We start from the raw sequence: 19714 nt of genomic DNA, 5'->3' as shown, positions 1-19714 counted from the left end.
AAACTTCATTGGCAACTCAAGTAGAGGAGGCTAATAAAGAACTAGAAAAGTATAAAGAAGAAATGAAAGAGATGTATGCACAAGTTGTAAAAGAGAGAGAGATAATCAAGGAAGTGTGTTTGGAAGTCAAAACCAGAAATGACAAACAAGAAGCAGAAATTAGGCAAGCAATTAGGAAAGAACTGGTTACCAATAGTAAACTAGTACAAAACTGCAGATAGAAGTCCATTATAATTTTTGGATGTTTAAAGAAGGAAATTTCATCTAGGGTGGACAGAGCAGCAGAAGAGATGAAAATCATAGAGAAAATAGGAGGTTTAGGAGAAGGCTCAAAGGAAAATGTCAGTGGTTTTAGAAAAATAGGAAAATATGAGAAAGACAAGAACCGCCCCTTAAGGGTGACGTTTAATGGAGTGAAAAACATGATAGAAGTGCTTAGAATGCCAGAAAATTGCAGAGTGATGAGGTTGGCAAACTTTGGTTAATAAGACAAGACCTCTCTAAGGAGGACAGAGAAAAGCTGAATATAAACCTTATTGAAGCAAAACGTCTAAATGGGGATAGAAATGAAGAAGACAGAAATTCTTTTTTCTACAAAGTGTCAGGGGACTGGAAAGCTTGTGAAATGGTACATAAAAACCAGGCAACAAAATCATTAGTAGAAGGGGAAGTAAAGAGCAAAGGGAAAGGGAACATGTTCCTGAAAATTGTATACAGTATACCAAGTTAGACAGAGTGAGGTCAAAAACTGGAGTTGCAAGATATAATTCAGCTTAAGGTACCAGATATTTTCCCATTATCAGAGATGAAACTTGAAGGAAATATATTAAATGAAGTCATATTCCCAAGAGACTATTCAGTTTAGAGACGTGACAGGAAAACTAGGAAGGGAGGAGGAGTGGCTGTGCTGGTGAAAGAACACCTGAAAGTAAGAGAGTTAATATTTGAAAACCCTCGAGATATTGACATAATGGCATTGCAAGTCAGGAATCAGGATCATAAGCTGATAATTTTAAATACCTACAGCCCACCAGCAAGGAACACATGGACAAAGGAAGAACTGGATGACAATTAAGAAGACCTCATAATGGTCATGAGAGACATTATTGTACAGCAGATAAAAATAAATCATGACTGTTGATACTGGGGGACTTCAACTTTAAAGCAATAGACTGGTAGGCCTATAAAGCAAGAACGGAGGACTTTGGACATGCAGATTTGTAAACCTCATTCTGGAGACATTCTTGTATCAACACATCAAGCAGGCCACAAGAATGAGGGAAGAAGATATACCGTCAGTAATGGATCTAGTATTCACCAGGAAAGAAGAAGGGATATTTGACATCCAGTACCTTCCTCTCTTGGGAAAGAGTGATCACGTCCTGTTAGACATTAAATATGCTTTAAGATATCATCTAGAAGAAAATGGGGACATTGAAACAGTTGATAAACTCGATTTCAAGAGAGGTCACTATGGAGAACTTCAACAAATTTTAATGAGTGTAATTGGACAGACTTATTCCTAGGCAGGGAAGTAAATGAAATGTATGCCAAATTTAGCAAAATATGCGATGGAAGCACACAAACATTCATACCAAAACAGAGATGCAGGGCCAGAAAACAGGATTGGTTCAACAGAAATTGTGAGAGGGCCAGAGACCAAAAGACACAAAAATGGAATCAATATAGGAAGAGGCCAAACATACCAGCGATTCAAAGATGCGAGAAACAACTATACGTCAGTATGGAGAGAGGCAGAAAGAAATTTTGAAAAAGGGATAGCAGATAAATGTAAAACAGAACTGGGCCTCTTCTACAAATTCATAAACAACAAATTGCAGGTAAAGGATAATATCCAGAGGTTGAATATGTGAAACAGTTTCATGGAAAATGAAAAAAAAATTGTGAAACATTAAACGAAAAGTTCCAAAATTGTGTTTGTACAAAATGAAATCTTCAGAGAACCAGACACAATAAGAAGCCCAGAGAACAACATAGAGCGTATAGAGGTGTCTAGAGATGAAGTGGAAAATAAGGTAAAGGAGCTAAGTAAGAGCAAAGCAGTTGGCCCAGATGGAGTTTCACCATGGGTTCTGAGAGAAAGTGCATCTGAGCTCAGCATTCCACTTCACCTGATCTTTCAGGCATCTCTATGTACAGGAGTTGTAGCTGATGTGTTGAAAAGGGCTAACATAGTTCCAATCTACAAAAGTGGAAGCGGGGAAGACCCCCTTAATTATAGACCTGTATCATTGACAAGTGTAATAGTCAAAATATTGGAAAAAATAATTAAAACTAAATGGGTAGAACACCTGGAGAAAAATGACATAATATCAGACAGACAGTATGGTTTTCGATCTGTAAGATCCTGTGTAATGAACTTAGTTTCTATGATCGAGCCACAGAGATTTTACAGGAAAGAGATGGTTGGGTTGACTGCATCTATCTGGACCTAATAAAGGCTTTCGACAGAGTTCCACATAAGAGGTTGTTCTGGAAACTGGAACATATTGGAGGGGTGATAGGTAAGTTTCTAACATGGATGATAAATATCCTGACTGAGGGCTGTAATCAGAGGTAATGTATCTGACTGGAGAAATGTCACGAGTGGAGTACCTCAGGGTTCAGTTCTTGCACATGATGTTCATTATCTACATAAACGATCTACCAGTTGGAATACAGAATTATATGAACATGTTTGCTGATGCTGCTAAGATAATAGGGAAGATAAGAAACCTAGATGATTGTCATACCCTTCAAGAAGACCTGGACAAAATAAGTATATGGAGTAACACTTGGCAAATGGAATTTAATGTGAATAAATGCCATGTTATAGAATGTGGAATTGGAGAACAAAGAACCCACACAGCCTATAAATTATGTGAGAAATCTTTAGACAATTCTGACAAAGAAAGGGATCTAGGGGTGGTTCTAGATAGAAAACTGTCACCTGAGGATCACATTAAGAACATTGTGCGAGGAGCCTATGCTACACTTTCTAACTTCAGAAATGCTTTTAAATACATGGATGGAGAAATACTAAAGAAATTGTTCATGACTTTTGTTAGACCAAAGCTAGAATATGCAGTGGTTGTATGGTGCCCATATCTTAAGAAGCACATCAACAAACTGGAAAAGGTGCAATGACATGCCACTAAATGGCTCCCAGAACTGAGGGACAAGAGCTACGAAGAGAGGTTAGGGGCATTAAATATGCAATAACTAGAAGATTGAAGAAAAAGAGGTGATATGATCACTACGTACAAAATAGTAACAGGAATCGATAAAATTGATAGGGAAGAATTCCTGACACTCGGAACTTCAAGAACAAGAGGTCATAGATTTAAACTAACTAAACAAAGCTGCCAGAGGAATATAGAAAAATTCACTGTTGCAAACAGAGTGATAAACGGTTGGAACAAGTTAAATGAGAAGGTGGTGGAGGCCAACTAGCAGTCTCCGTGGTGTAGTGGTAAGACACTCGCCTGGCGTTCCGCGAGTGCTATGTCATGGGTTCGTATCCTGGCCGGGGAGGATTTACTGGGCGCAATTCCTTAACTGTAGCCTCTGTTTAACGCAACAGTAAAATGTGTACTTGGATGAAAAATCGATTCTTCGCAGCAGGGGATCGTATTCCAGGGACCATAGGATTAGGGACTTGCCCGAAACGCTCCGCGTACTAGTGGCTGTACAAGAATGTTACAACTCTTGTATATATCTCAAAAAAAAAAAAAAAAAAAAAGACCGTCAGTAGTTTCAAAGCGTTATGTGACAAAGAGTGCTAGGAAGACGGGACACCACGAGCGTAGCTCTCATCCTGTAACTACACTTAGGTAATTACACACACATTCACACACACATTTAGTACAGGTGGAAACTTAGTACCCAAACGAGTCACAGAGACATTAAAGTAATTTTTTCAGTGTCATAGTAGTTAACAAGTAAGTGGAATGCACTAGGATGTGATGTGGTGAAGCCTGACTCCATACACAGTTTCAAATGTAGATATGATAGAGCCCAGTAGGCTCAGGAATCCGTACACCAGTTGATTGACCGTTGAGAGGCGGGACCAAAGAGACAAAGCTCAACCCCCGCAAGCACAGCTAGGTGAGTACACACATATGATTCATGCAGTGCTGTCAGTTAGGCCAAAATCATCTATGATTTGTGAAGCGGAAGGGTTAAGGAGGCAATCATCAACTAATTAAAAAAAAAATTGTATGGTGAGCATGTGGCTGGGTTATTGGTGGTCTACTTGCATCACTCTTTGCAGCGATAGTATGAAGGTTATTGGCACTCATTTTGCCATTTTCTGTCTGTCGTCATTTCACTTCAGTGTCTGTTCTTGTAGTTCTCTTGAATTTGTTCTGGTTTGGCTTGGATTCAGCTTAGCCACCATTTCACAAGTTGTCTCAGTTGTTCTTTCACCTCCAGCTGGTTCATGCTCCTCATGAGCTCTCTTGGTCTCATGACTTCTCTTTGTCTCTTGGTGCTTCTTTACTTCTCTCAGTTCACGGTTATCCCTTCAGGCCAGGATATTTTTCTTAAATTAAGGTGGTGTTTTTGTTAGTTTCTCCTTCTCTTCTGGGGAAGAATGAGTTGGCTGTCTTCCTTAACGATCCTTTGTTGATTGATACTGTATTTTGATGGTCCAGGTAAGGGTGCATTATTTCTTGTGACCAGTGGCAGTGCTTCTCTGTTACCTGTGTGCCACCCATTCCTCTGTTGTGGATACATTGTTGGTTGACCCTGTTTCCCTAGTTCCCTATATCAAGGCTCATATTTCTCAGGTTGTCTGTAGTGTCTTTAAAGCTAGCCAACCTGTGGTCTACCCATGGGCCCTCAATGTTTGTAAATTGCAGCTTTAGCTGCTCTCTTTTACTATATGCTGGGGGACTGATATTCAGATTTAGGGGAAATGGAAGTTAACATGGCATTGACAGTCTAGTATTTGGTCAATGTTCCTGGTTCCAGTCGGTCTTGTGTTGCCTAGGCCAGGTTTCTCGGCCCAGTATTCCTTTGACTTAGTACCATCTCTTCTTGGTACGTCCATTGTTTGCCTTTTTCTCTGTGGTTAGTTTCAGGGAGCTTCCAAAGGGTTTTCCCAGAAAATCAGCATTGAATGTGATGGAACTCTTCCTTTTGGCCCTTCCTTTCCCCATACAGGGTTCGTCAGTTCCTTGTGTATCAGTTCTGGACTGATTTGGTAGTTCGCTGCTAACTGGGAGTTCTAGGTTGCTTGGTGGCAGCCATTTGTACTAAGAGGTTGAAGTTAATTTCAAGTGAACCAAGTTTTGAATGAACCGTTTCAATGCTTTGTTCTCTATGAACCTTGCAGATGTCTGTATGGTTTTGCTGATTTTCTGAATACTTTCCTGGTGTGGGTGATAGTAAGAATTCCCAGCTCCTTGCACCTGTGTGTGGGTGGGGCCAAGTTGTGGCTCTGGTCCCCAGTAGGGCAAACAAGACTCTTACGACTGATATGACCCAGTATTCAGAAGCCATCTCAGTGAGATAGCTTAAAGGAGTCACCGGGGCTCTACCAGAAAGAGGCATTTCATTACATTCATTGCTGGTGTTTTTAAACAATCGAGCTTTGATTATAGATTATTTAATATAAAAGAAATTCACTTGATTTGTTATTTAAGTTTATAGTTAAATTCAATAATGGCACCATCCAGGATGTTCAACTTGACTAAGGATAAGTATAAGTATGTGTTTATTTTAAGCCGCTGGTAAGTGCTTTAATTAATATTTGTGCGTCTATTAATGAACGAATGTTGTCGGGGGTTGAATGTGTTACTTATTGGTACATGTAATAACAACATTAATTGTAATGGTGCAATAAACAATTGAGCTGCACTTAAATTTTAATTCACTCTAACGTGGCATTTATTACCCTTCAATCCTGACCCAAGAAGTTTCATACCAAAATTTACTGGAAAAATTATCTAAATTATTACATCATAAGAGAATAAAGCAGTAGCATTTGATATTGATGCGTCAACCAATATGATGCATTTAATCGGCTTGGCACTGCTCACTCTACCTGAACTGTCTCAAACTCTTCTCTCTGTGAGAAGTGTTTCTTGAGAATGCAACACAGTAGTTGTAGTTTGCTGTAGTATTTGCAAGTAAACATTAAGGCCCAAATCAGTTTTCACTGATGCCAAGGAGGTATTTCTTTCTTTTTCACAGCTTGATAATTACAATGTCAGGGAAAATGCTGCCCTGAAAGTTAATATTAGCATTCCTAATCTGCGGCTGTTTGTGGGGAACATCCCAAAATCAAAGTCAAAAGAAGAAATTATGGAAGAATTTTCAAAACGCACAGGTAAAGTGAGAGCGCTCAAATGTTTGTTTGTACATTCTCATTACCATGAGGTATTCCTTTGACCATATATTTTGGTGCCTTTTCTTCAGAGGAATACCTCAGAATTTTCCTGAATCTACTTGTCTCGAGGGCTATGGAGTTCTATTTCAGCGTTCCAAGTAGATTCTCATGTAAAACTTAATTTATGCCCATAAACAGGAATCATCATGTCTTTTGCAGCTGAATGAATATGAAATTCAGCGCGGCAAAAAATTAGGGGTCACTATTTCATACAACAATCATCGATTGTTCGTAGGAAATATCCCCAAGAACAGGGAGCGACATGAATTATATGAGGAGTTTGCAAAGCACGCACGTAAGTTGACCTTCGTGTCACGGGTAGTCAGTGGCTTGTGGGTATGTCAATCCTAGCTGTGCGTTCTGTCACCATTGACTTGGCAGCTTCTTTCACTAAGAATGTGTTTTAAGTGATCCCCCTCTATATTTTAGACTGTAAAGCTAGACATTTCCACAATATAACTGGCTCTAAACATGGTTGCTTGATGGTGCATCATACTCACTGCTCCCTCTGTGAATTCCCCATTCCACACATACTTAAGTTTATCTCCCATGGATTAATTTAGTTGTAGCACTATTTGATGCTGTGCTGAAGCTATGGCATCCTTACCTGCAGCAGCTGAAAGGGTTTCATAGGTTTTTGTGGCAGTAATTTTTTTTTTTTTTTACAGTTGCCTGGTGACACATTGGCCACTTTTTTTTTCTTCCTTATTTTTCCCCTCTTGTGCAGAATCCGTGTCATTACCCCGACTACATTTTGCAATGTCTTGCCATATGCTAAAAAGAAATTGGCCAATTGCTTATAAGTTTAAAATTGATTAACATTTACTTATATATATACACTACAGTGTCTATATTAAATATATATATATATATATATATATATATATATATATATATATATATATTATATATATATATATATATATATATATATATATATATATATTATATATATATATATATATTATATAGTATTTTTTTATATTGTCATATGGTATGGCATTGCTCTCTTATACTTGATTTGCTAGTGGTGTTGCTTGCATGGAATTTTATAGCAGTGATGGCTAATTTGGTCCTGTAAACCATACACTAACATGACTCCATTCAGCCTTTTTTTTTTTGTTTTTGTTTTTCATTTTTTTTTTTTTTTTTTTTACAGTGGTACTGCCAGTTTGGTTTCCACAGTTCACATTTTTATTCCCCTGATATAGGTGCCAATTAATTAGGCTTAGTTAATGATGAATAGCAAGCTAAATAGTATTGCCAAGTTTTACCATGATATTACTGTGATGAATATATAATGGAAAATATATGATTATAACTCACCATTATTATACATAGTCAAATAATATATACATATTTGTATATTGTTTACTTGACAGCTGGTCTGGTTGAAGTGATAATTTACAGCTCTCCGGACGATAAGAAAAAGAACAGAGGTTTCTGCTTTCTAGAGTACGAGTCACATAAGGTGAGTACAAGTTGTTTAATGTAGAGCAATGAATGTAGAACTTTTTTGTTTGTGGGCTATTTAAATAATTTGTTTAAAGATACTGTACCATTATGGTTATACTATAGGAGAAAAAAATATTAGCTAAAGAAGTAATTCTGTAGTTGGTTATTCAGTTTATCACCCATATGTTAAGTTTTATTGCATCATTAGAGTGGGTTCAATTTTTTTATTACATTTTTCACTGAAGTATAATGAATTTTGGGCTATTTTTTTAAATTTCAAATTAACCATAAAGACTCATCCTCACCAATTGGATTTGCTGGTTTAGGACTCCCAAGCATTGTTCTTTAGAGTCATTACCTGGCTGTTGGAATTGGGTGTGGTATAGTTAGTGGTGTTCTTTGTTCTCTGGAAGAGTTAACAGAAGCAGCTACCAACAGGCTTAATCCTGTTAATCCTTTAACTATGCATCTCAACCAGGATTATTTGTCTCATGGTGTGCAACCAGGGTTGTATTTAGGTCCCAAGTTAGACTGAGTTCTCTCACATCTGCCTCCTCAATCCTCCAGTAAACTGATGCCATCTTGGAAAAAAATTGTGGGTCCTCTTCTATGGCATTGAGGGCCTCAGTATATATGCAATACACGAGTATTGCATGTAACAGGAGCTCTCAGCATCACCATGCAGCTCATGCCCACAGTATCATTTACAGGTCAAACACAACTAGGTGAGTAGGTGATGAAATAAGAAACGGCAAAAAATTAACCTATATACTTACAGTGGAACCTCGGTTTTCGTATGCCCCTGTTTTCATATTTTTCGGTTCTCATACTCAATTTCTTTGAAAAATTAGATTCGGTACTTGTTGTTTGCCTCGGTTTTCGGAGTTTGTTTATACATGTACGGGTCCACTGAGCACGTGGCGCTTCAGTTTATCAGTGTCTCCCGCCTAGTGATGATCGCGTTTGAATTCTTTGTGAAGAATTTCATTGTTTTTGTGTGTTTTTTTGGTTTCTGAACATGAAAGTTTTTATTATATATCACAACATGGGTTCCAAGAAAGTCAGTGGTAATGTTCAACTAAATAAAATACTATAGTTTAAAATTGAGGATGTTGTGAGGATGATGATAGAGGAAAATAAGAGATCATTTATAGTGAGACAATGTAATATCTCAATACAGACAAGTGTTAAAACGTAGGAAAACAAGTGTCTATAGACAGATTCTTAGTAAGACAAGCAAGCAGTGAACCACAACCAGATCCTAGTGGTATGCCTGCAAAATGTAAGAGAGTACCCCAGAAAATTCATCACTGCCTGATGTTATAATGGAAGGGGACTTCCCTTCCAAACATTAACAGCTCTCCTCCTTCCCCCTTCCTCACTGTCTTCCATATGTCAACAAGAGTCCTCAATAAAGGTAAGCTACTTAAGAGTATTACTATGTATAAAATGTATTTTTTAGTTAATATATTTTGGGGTATGTAATGGATTAATTCAATTTACTTTATTTCTTATGGGAAAATTACTTTCCGGTTTTGTATTTTTTGGTTTTCATACCATCTGTGGGAACGGATAAAACACAAAAACATTTTTAAACTGAGGCACCATACCATTGTATGTATGTATGTATGTAGTTACTGTATATACTGTGTGTGTATATATATATATATATATATATATATATATATATATATATATATATATATATATATATATATATATATATATATATATATATATATATATATATATATATATATATATATATACACACACACACACACACACACACACACATTGAGGCAAAACGTCTAAATGGGGATAGAAATGAAGAAGACAGAAATTCTTTTTTTTACAAAGTGACAGGGACTGGAAAGCTTGTGAAATGGTACATAAAAACAAAGCAACAAGATCAGTAGTGGAAGGGGGAGTAAAGAGCAAAGGAAAAGGGAACATGTTCCTGAAAATTGTATATACCAACATAGATGGAGTGAGGTCAAAAACTTTGGAGTTGCAAGATATAATTCAGCTTAGGGTCCCAGATATTGTTGCATTATCAGAAACGAAACTTGAAGGAAATATTATAAATGAAGTCATATTCCCAAGAGGCTACTCAGTTTGGAGACGTGACAGGAAAACTAGGAAGGGAGGAGGAGTGGCTGTACTGGTGAAAAAACACCTGAAGGTAAAAGAGTTAATATATGAAAACCCTCGAGATATTGACATAATGGCATTGCAGGTCTGGAATCAGGATGATAAGCTGATAATTGTAAATACCTACAGCCCACCAGCAAGCAACACGTGGACAAAGGAAGAACTGGATGACAAACGAGAGGGCCTCATAATGGTCATGAGAGATATTATTGTACAAGCAGATAAAGATAAATCACGACTGTTGATACTGGAGGACTTCAACTTTAGAGCAATAGACTGGGAGGCCTATGAAGCAAGAACGGAGGACTTTTGGACATGCAGATTTGTGAACCTCATTCTGGAGACATTCTTGTATCAACACATACAGCAAGCCACAAGAATGAGGGAAGGAGATGTACTGTCAGTACTGGATCTAGTATTCACCAGGAAAGAAGAAGAGATTTTTGACATCCAGTACCTTCCTCCCTTGGGAAAGAGTGATCACGTCCTGTTAGACATTAAATATGCTTTAAGATATCATCTAGAAGAAAATGGGGACATTGAAACAGTTGATAAACTCGATTTAAGGAGAGGCAACTATGGGGAACTTCGAAATTTTTTTAATGAGTGTAATTGGACAGAATTGTTGCTAGGCAGGGAAGTAAATGAAATGTATGCCAAATTTTTAAAACTATACGAGGAAGGCACACAAACATTCATACCAAAACAGAGATGCAGGGCCAGAAAACAGGATTGGTTCGACAGAAATTGTGAGAGGGCAAGAGACCAAAAGACACAAAAATGGAATCGGTATAGGAAGAGGCCAAACCCCCAAACATACCAGCGATACAAAGATGCGAGAAACAACTATACAGCAGTAAGGAGAGAGGCAGAAAGAAATTTTGAAAAAGGGATAGCAGATAAATGTAAAACAGAACCGGGCCTATTCTACAAATTCATAAACAACAAATTGCAGGTAAAGGATAATATCCAGAGGTTGAAAATGGGAAACAGATTCACGGAAAATGAAAAGGAAATGTGTGAAACATTAAATGAAAAGTTCCAAAGTGTGTTTGTACAAAATGAAATCTTCAGAGAACCAGACACAATAAGAATTCCAGAGAACAACATAGAGCGGATAGAGGTGTCTAGAGATGAGGTGGAAAATATGCTAAAGGAGCTCGGGAAGAACAAAGCAGCTGGCCCAGATGGCGTTTCACCATGGGTTCTGAGAGAATGTGCATCTGAGCTCAGCATTCCACTTCACCTGATCTTTCAGGCATCCCTGTGTACAGGAATCGTAGCAGACGTGTGGAAACAGGCTAACATAGTTCCAATCTACAAAAGTGGCAGCAGGGAAGACCCCCTCAATTATAGACCTGTATCATTGACAAGTGTAATAGTGAAAGTATTGGAAAAGCTAATCAAAACTAAATGGGTAGAACACCTAGAGAGAAATGATATAATATCAGACAGACAGTATGGTTTTCGATCTGGAAGATCCTGTGTATCGAATTTACTCAGTTTCTATGATCGAGCCACAGAGATATTACAGGAAAGAGATGGTTGGGTTGACTGCATCTATCTGGACCTAAAAAAGGCTTTCGACAGAGTTCCACATAAGAGGTTGTTCTGGAAACTGGAAAATATTGGAGGGGTGACAGGTAAGCTTCTATCATGGATGAAAAATTTTCTGACTGATAGAAAAGTGAGGGCAGTAATCAGAGGCAATGTATCGGAATGGAGAAATGTCACAAGTGGAGTACCACAGGGTTCAGTTCTTGCACCAGTGATGTTTATTGTGTACATAAATGATCTACCAGTTGGTATACAGAATTATATGAACATGTTTGCTGATGATGCTAAGATAATAGGAAGGATAAGAAATTTAGATGATTGTCATGCCCTTCAAGAAGACCTGGACAAAATAAGTATATGGAGCACCACCTGGCAAATGGAATTTAATGTTAATAAATGTCATGTTATGGAATGTGGAATAGGAGAACATAGACCCCATACAACCTATATATTATGTGAGAAATCTTTAAAGAATTCTGATAAAGAAAGAGATCTAGGGGTGGTTCTAGATAGAAAACTATCACCTGAGGACCACATAAAGAATATTGTGCAAGGAGACTATGCGATGCTTTCTAACTTCAGAATTGCATTTAAATACATGGATGGCGATATACTAAAGAAATTGTTTATGACTTTTGTTAGGCCAAAGCTAGAATATGCAGTTGTTGTGTGGTGCCCATATCTTAAGAAGCACATCAACAAACTGGAAAAGGTGCAAAGACATGCTACGAAGTGGCTCCCAGAACTGAAGGGCAAGAGCTACGAGGAGAGGTTGGAAGCATTAAACATGCCAAAACTAGAAGACAGAAGAAAAAGAGGTGATATGATCACTACATACAAAATAGTAACAGGAATTGATAAAATCGACAGGGAAGATTTCCTGAGACCTGGCACTTCAAGAACAAGAGGTCATAGATTTAAACTAGCTAAACACAGATGCCGAAGAAATATAAGAAAATTCACCTTCGCAAATAGAGTGGTAGACGGTTGGAACAAGTTAAGTGAGAAGGTGGTGGAGGCCAAGACCGTCAGTAGTTTCAAAGCGTTATATGACAAAGAGTGCTGGGAAGACGGGACACCACGAGCGTAGCTCTCATCCTGTAACTACACTTAGGTAATTACACTTAGGTAATTACATATTGAGACATAAATGAAAAATACAAAACAAATGGAACACATTTGTAACAAAGAAAGATTGCCATAATGGAGCAGCCTACCCGACAAATACTGAATGAACCTTTATGGCATTTGTCCATTTTTCAAATTGCTTCAACTGTTTTTTTTATTTTTCGTTTTTTTTTTTTTTATTTAAGAAACATGGAGCAACCTACCTGCCAAACACCGAACGAACCTTTTTTGACATTTGTTTTGTTTTTCAAATTTCTGCATCTTTTTTTTTTTTCGTTTTTTTTTTTTATTTTAAGAAACATGTAGCTGCTTACCTGCCAAACACCAAACGGACTTTTTGCTATAAAACAAATTAAAAAAATATTGAATGTCGATACAGTATATAAATATTGAAAAAAATGCTGATGATACCCATGTACCATCGAGCAGAGGGTCTTAGTTGACATGGACTTGAAACCTGCCATATACTGCAGGTATGTTGACAACATTTTTATGCAGGTACCTGATGTCAGACGTCTGCAGCAGCTGAAGGAGGCATTCGAGGAGAATTCTGTGTTAAGTTTCACTTATGAAATGGAGAATGATAGGAAGCTGCCCTTTCTAGATTTAACAGTCACGGAAAGGAACGGAGGCTTCCACATTGCAGTCTACACTAAGGAAAGAAACATAGGAATGTCCCTCAATGCCAATAGTGACTGCCCAGACAGGTACAAGAGGAGTGTTGTCAACGCTTACATCGACCGGGCTCTCAGTAACGGCTCATGATGGAAGCAAATCGATGAAGAACTCTGTAGAGTAAGGCAGGTCCTAGTCAGCGATGGCATCTCAAACAGTTATGTTGAAGACATCATAAAAGGAATGGTGAAGCGCCATGCAACCTCTGAAGACTCAACTAACGCAACACTTGTATCCCCTATTAGACTATTTTACTGGAACTTCTTTTCGACGGCTCATAAAACGGAGGAAAGGGTCCTGAAAGATATTATTAATAGGAACGTTATCCCTACAGACAAAAATCAATTTCAATTTCTTTATTATGCACCCCATACCCATCCCGTGGGCGGTGGTGTAAAGGATCACAGAGGCACGTAATCGGTTCAGAAACTGAACCCTCTAGTTCGTTTAGCTAAGCAAATAATAATCTTTTGACGCTAGTTACAAAATTTTTAATGTTATATATACATGTACACATACTCATGCATACATGTACATACACATACGTATACATATATACATACACATACATATTTATTCACCCACGCAAATACACACATCAATAATCTTTTGTGTCAGAAGTGATTCAACAAGAGGCTTGCAACAGTCACTATACAAGGCACAGACAAAAATCAGAAAATACAAATGACAATTTACTACAAAAATAAAAAAAATGGCCAATCTACTCAAGAAAAACTCCCCAGACCCCAAACTGAACGCCTTGAAGGAAACCAACTTCGTCTATGCCTTCACATGCTCACTTGGGGACTGTAAGCCCCGAAAGAACTCGGTATACAGGCAAGACAACAACATCTCTTTCTTGGCGATTAACAATGCACAAACAATAGGGCTCCATCAAGGAACATATAATCTTTTCTCACAACCAGATCATTACCAGAGAAATCTTAACAAGCAACACAGAAATTATCGATAAATACAGCGATAGCAAGAGACTCGACATCAGCGAGGCATTACACATAAAAAAGTCAACACCAGCAATCAACAGCTAATTAACGCATAACTATATTCTACCCACTTCAAGACCCCGAACCAACATAGGAGCAGCAAGAGAAAGTATGGGCTAATAGACCTTCTGCAGTTACTTTCATTCTTAACAGAATGAATGCCTTTCATACCCAATTAATATCCACCTCACCCAAAACATTTGTGTCAAATCACCTCACCCAAAACAAATAAAAAGCATGATGTATGTTATGTGTAAACCAAGTCTTTGAAAATGTAAGAAGCCTTACGAAACGCTTCTAGGCTTCAGATCAAAAATAAAAATGTAAAAGAATGAATTTTGGAGAGTTAATTTTTCAATTATCCTCGACAGTGAAGAAAAATGTAAGAAATATTGAGAAGATTCGTGTTAGAATTATTAATCTTACCCTTTCGGTCATATTCAACATGTGTTTGCAAGAAAGATGTCAGGTGGGGAGTCCACTCCTTGTCCCATGACTTGTGTTTTCTTCAGGCTGATGGTGAGTCTGAAAGCCTGACAGGCCTCGCTGAAGCGGGTCATGAGCCGTTGGAGGTCTTCGGCTGAGTGGGCAGTGACTGCTGCGTTGTCGGCAAAAAGGAAGTCGTGCAGACACCTCAGCTGAACCTTCGTCTTGGCTCTCGGCCTGGCGAGGTTAAAGAGCTTTCCATCTGACCTGGTACGGAGGTAGATGCCTTCTGTGGCAGATCCGAAAGCGTGCTACAGCATAACTGTGAAGAAAATCCCGAATAGGGTTGGAGCCAGTACGCAGCCCTGCTTTACTCCACTTCGGATGTCAAAGGCATCTGATGTTAGGCCATCAAAGGCCTCGGTGCCCTTCATGTTCTCGTGGAAAGATCTGATGATGCTGAGGAGCCTGGGTGGGCATCCAATCTTGGGGAGGATCTTGAACAGGCCATCCCTGCTGACGAGGTCAAAGGCCTTCGCCAGATCTATGAAGGCTACGAAGAGTGGCTGCTTCTGTGCCCTGCATTTCTCCTGCAGTTGTCTGAGGGAAAAGACCATGTCGATGGTGGACCTGTTAGCTCTGAATCTGTATTGTGATTCTGGATAGACTCTGCAAGTACTTTGAGCCTCTTCAATGTGACTCGAGCAAACAGCTTTCTGACAATACTGAGGAGGGAGATGCCACGGTAATTGTTGCAGTTGCCCCTGTCACCTTTATTCTTATATAGCGTGACAATGTTGGCATCCCTCATACCTTGTGGCACCTCTCCTTCTTCCCAGCAGAGGCAGAGAATTTCATGCAGCTCCATGAGCAGGTTACCTCTGCAGCACTTTAATGTCTCAGTAGGAATGCCATCTTTGCCAGGAGCTTTGCCAGAAGCAAGGGAGTCTAGGCAGGCGATGAGTCACAATAACGTGGCTGAAGTATGTTGACCAGACCACACACTAGAAATTGAAGGGACGACGACGTTTCGGTCCGTCCTGGACCATTCTCAAGTCGATTGTGATGAGGTTTAGATCCCTCATACCTTGTGGCACCTCTCCTTCTTCCCAGCAGAGGCAGAGAATTTCATGCAGCTCCATGAGCAGGTTACCTCTGCAGCACTTTAATGTCTCAGTAGGAATGCCATCTTTGCCAGGAGCTTTGCCAGAAGCAAGGGAGTCTAGGCAGGCGATGAGTCACAATAACGTGGCTGAAGTATGTTGACCAGACCACACACTAGAAATTGAAGGGACGACGACGTTTCGGTCCGTCCTGGACCATTCTCAAGTCGATTGTGATGAGTCTAGGGTCTCGCTGAGTTCTTCGAGGGTCGGTTCACTGTCGAGCTCCATTAACACAGGCAGGCACTCAATGGCGCTCAGGACGTCTTCGGTGACCACATTGTCCCTGGCGTATAGCTCAGAGTAGTGCTCGACCCAGCGCTTCAGCTGCAGTGCTGGTCCTGAATCACCTCGCCAGTGGCAGATTTCAGAGGAGCGGTCTTCTTCTGGATTGGGCCGAGGGCCTGCTTGATACCGTCATACATTCCTCTTACATTGCCTGTATCCGCTGCAGTCTGTATCTGGGAGCAGAGTTGGAGCCAATAGTTGTTGGCACATCGCCTGGCGCTCTGCTGCACTTTGCAGCGGACGGCTCGAAGGATCTGTAAGTTGCGCTGACTTGGGCAGGCTTTGTAGGCTGCCAAGGCGTTTCTCTTCTCTTCGATGACAGGTGTCATCTCTTCCAAGTGAGCCTCGAACCAGTCTGCCGACCTGCTGGTCTTCTTGCCAAAGGTGGAAATGGCAACTTTGAACACAGCGTCTCTGAAGTGCTCCCATCTTTTACAGGCAGTGACCCCGGCTGGGCCAAGGAGGGCTTCCTCGAGCACACGTGCAAAATCTTCCACCTTGTCCTGGCTGTGGGTCTTGGTGGTGTCGATGCGAGGTCTGCCCACCTTTTTCGAGTGATGAATCTTCTTTGTTTGCATCTTGACCCTGCTACATACCAGGGAGAGGTCGGTGTCACAGATAGCACTCTGGTAGCTACGCGTAATCTTGATGCTGGGTAGACTTGCACACCTGGTAAGAATCAGGTCAAGCTGGAGCCAGTGCTTGGATCTGGGGTGTCTCCAAGATACTCGGTGTTGAATCTTTGTGCCGAAGAATGTGTTGGTGACACAGAGACCATGAAGACAGCAGAGTTTTAGCAGACATTGCCCGGTCTCATTCATCCTCCCTATGCCGAATTGACCCAGACAAGTGGGCCAAATGTTGTGATAGGCACCCACTCTGGCGTTGAAGTCGCCGAGGATGAACAGTGGCTCCTTTACAGGGATTCTGGCTATGACTCTGTTGAGGTCATCGTAGAATTTTTCCTTTGCCTCTGCTGGAGAAGTCAGGGTTGGTGCATATGCACTAATTACACTGACTGGTCCTGTTTGAGAGTGCAGTTGCAGAGACAGAATTCGCTCGGTTTCCCCCGTCGGTGGCATACTGTATCCCAACAGTGCATTCCTGACGGCAAATCCCACACCATGTTCTCCGGTCTCATCTGGAGGTTTTCCTTGCCAGAAGAAAGAGAAGGTCCTCTCTCTCACAGATCCTCATCCTGGGAGCCTGGTCTCTTGGAGAGCAACAATATCCATCCGCAGTTTGCTCGGCTCCCTATCGATGATTGCTGTTTTTCGGGCGTCATTGATTTCTTGCAGGTCGTCAGAGAAACCTGGTGTCAGTGTCCTGACGTTCCATGTGCCCAGCTTTAGGGTAGTTGATATTTTCTTTTTAGGCTTGGTATTGCTTGGTGCAAAGTTGTCGGGCCGCTTGTCAGTTTTCACCCGAAACCTCACGCACCCTGTGAGGTTAACGGACCATGGCGAGGCAACACCTTATTGGCTGGGTTTGCCCAGCTTGAGGCGGGCGGTAGCTACCCAGTGGGGCTCGATGACCCCTCCCACTGTCGGAAGCAACCCCTGGCATCACACTCTTCGTCAATCGAGCAGAAGACTTAAAACCGGTAGACTGTCACTTCCCGTGTTGGTTCGACGATGTGAGGCGAATCTGGAGTGTCCTCTCCAGGGCGCAAAGCCTGGGTAGGTAGATGTGGAGGAGAAGCTGTTACCAATGCAGCAGGCCCCCCTTCTCCACGTTGCTGAAATTATCCAATGGAAAGGCAAATGCCAATACACATGGTTCCAGCACCGTTGCAGGAACTGCCAGTACGAGGTCGAAGTCAACAACGAACTGCCTTAGGGGCTTCAACTCCGGATTTTTCCTCGAGGTTGGATCCTGAAGCCTTTCCCAAAAAAGGGGTATGGCCGCAAGGCGGCGGAGGTTTAAAATCAGGGTTTTCCTTCCCCTAGATGGGCTGCCATCCCAGGGTATCGAGTCCCATCTACCCGGAGATGGGATTTGAGAATTATATATATAATTACATATAATTATATATAATTATATGCTAATTATATATAATTGTATACTGTACTAATTATATATATTTATGACATATTTACATATGTCGTACCTAGTAGCCAGAACAGACTTCTCGGCCTATTATGCAAGGCCTGATTTGCCTAATAGGCCAAGTGATTTTATTTTCAACAATTTATTGACTTAGTTGTGTTAGTTTAGGTTGGGTTATGATACGTTAGGTTAGGTTAGGTTAGGTTAGGTTTTAGACTTAATGACCAAGTCACCTCTATAAAATTTACTATGGAGACTGAAATTGATAAATGTTTGCCATTCTTAGATGTTCTTATTCGTAGGGAAGATTCTTCACTAACGTTTAGTGTCTACAGAAAACCTACGAATAATTTATCTTATGTTCATTATTTTTCAGGGCATAGATACAATGTGAAAAAGTCAATTTTTTCTTCAATGTATCTAAGAGCTCTTCGAGTTGTGGGGCCAGAATTCTTAGACGAAGAGTTTAAGAATATTTATTCGATTGGTCTCAAGCTTTGTTACCCACTGAGTTTTTTGGAAGTTTGCCGTAGCAAAGCACGTCGTACATATTATAATAATATATGCAGCGAAAGAATTCGCCCAAAGAATGTGTTATGTTTACTATATTTCTCTGGGTTTGAGAATATTGTCAAGGCCTTGAAACTTTTTAATATACATGTAATGTTTAGCTACGAAAATACTGTTGGTAAGCTATTAGTTAGGGACAGCCCTCGTAGTGATAATTGTGTCATTTATAAAATACCTTGTAAAGACTGTAATAAGTTCTATGTTGGGCAAACATCTAAAGATTTGAAATGTAGAATTTTCCAACATAAATACTCTGTAAGACATGGCCAATTGTCTAATGCTTTGTTTGTTCATCTGTCAGAAGATGCTCACCAAATTGATTGGGAGATGACTTCTTCAATAACGAATTGTAAAAGCACCTATAACAGAAACATAATTGAATCTGCTTTGATACAGATCACAAAAGAAAGTAATTTGAACATTAGCAGTGGTCTATATAACTTAGATCCATTTTTAATAGATCAATTAAAGGGTGATTTAAGTAGGATCATTGGAACACATTTGTCTCACTAATTCATTGTAAATATTTACTATTTTATGCTATAATTATCTATGTGTGGGCCTGTGTGTGGTTGCTGCATCAGATGGGCCAATGGGCTGCATCAGGTGCGCCAATAGGCCCTCTGCAGTGTACACATATTGTACCTCACCTCACTCCACCATTCTCTCCTGCCTATTTATGTCCAGTACTCGATCTGTAAAATCACTCCTTCTGAAGATGTATTAATATACGAAAGTACTTAAGGAAATTCCTGTTTCAATTTTCCTCCGTGGTCTGACACTGTCATATATATATATATATATATATATATATATATATCGTACGTAGTAGCCAGAACGCACTTCTCGGC

At 39.9% G+C, this 19714-nt stretch overlaps 1 protein-coding gene across 18 annotated transcripts in view; it reads left to right on the top strand.

Annotated features, from left to right (window-relative positions):
* LOC123773598 (heterogeneous nuclear ribonucleoprotein Q) overlaps positions 1–19714 on the top strand; it is a 236569-nt gene that overhangs the window by 52792 nt on the left and 164063 nt on the right. For 15 of the 18 annotated variants that reach the window (XM_069312317.1, XM_069312316.1, XM_069312320.1 and 12 more), the window contains exons 6-7: positions 6554–6689; positions 7777–7865. In XM_069312317.1, coding sequence (XP_069168418.1) covers positions 6554–6689; positions 7777–7865 — 225 coding nt within the window. Of the gene's footprint in view, positions 1–6198; positions 6335–6553; positions 6690–7776; positions 7866–19714 lie in introns of all 18 variants that reach the window. The other 3 variants (XM_069312323.1, XM_069312322.1, XM_069312312.1) reach the window with 1 other exon arrangement.

Source organism: Procambarus clarkii, chromosome 72 (genome assembly GCF_040958095.1).
Source record: "Procambarus clarkii isolate CNS0578487 chromosome 72, FALCON_Pclarkii_2.0, whole genome shotgun sequence".
NCBI lineage: Eukaryota > Metazoa > Arthropoda > Malacostraca > Decapoda > Cambaridae > Procambarus > Procambarus clarkii.
This window is presented reverse-complemented; position numbering and strand designations above follow the sequence as displayed.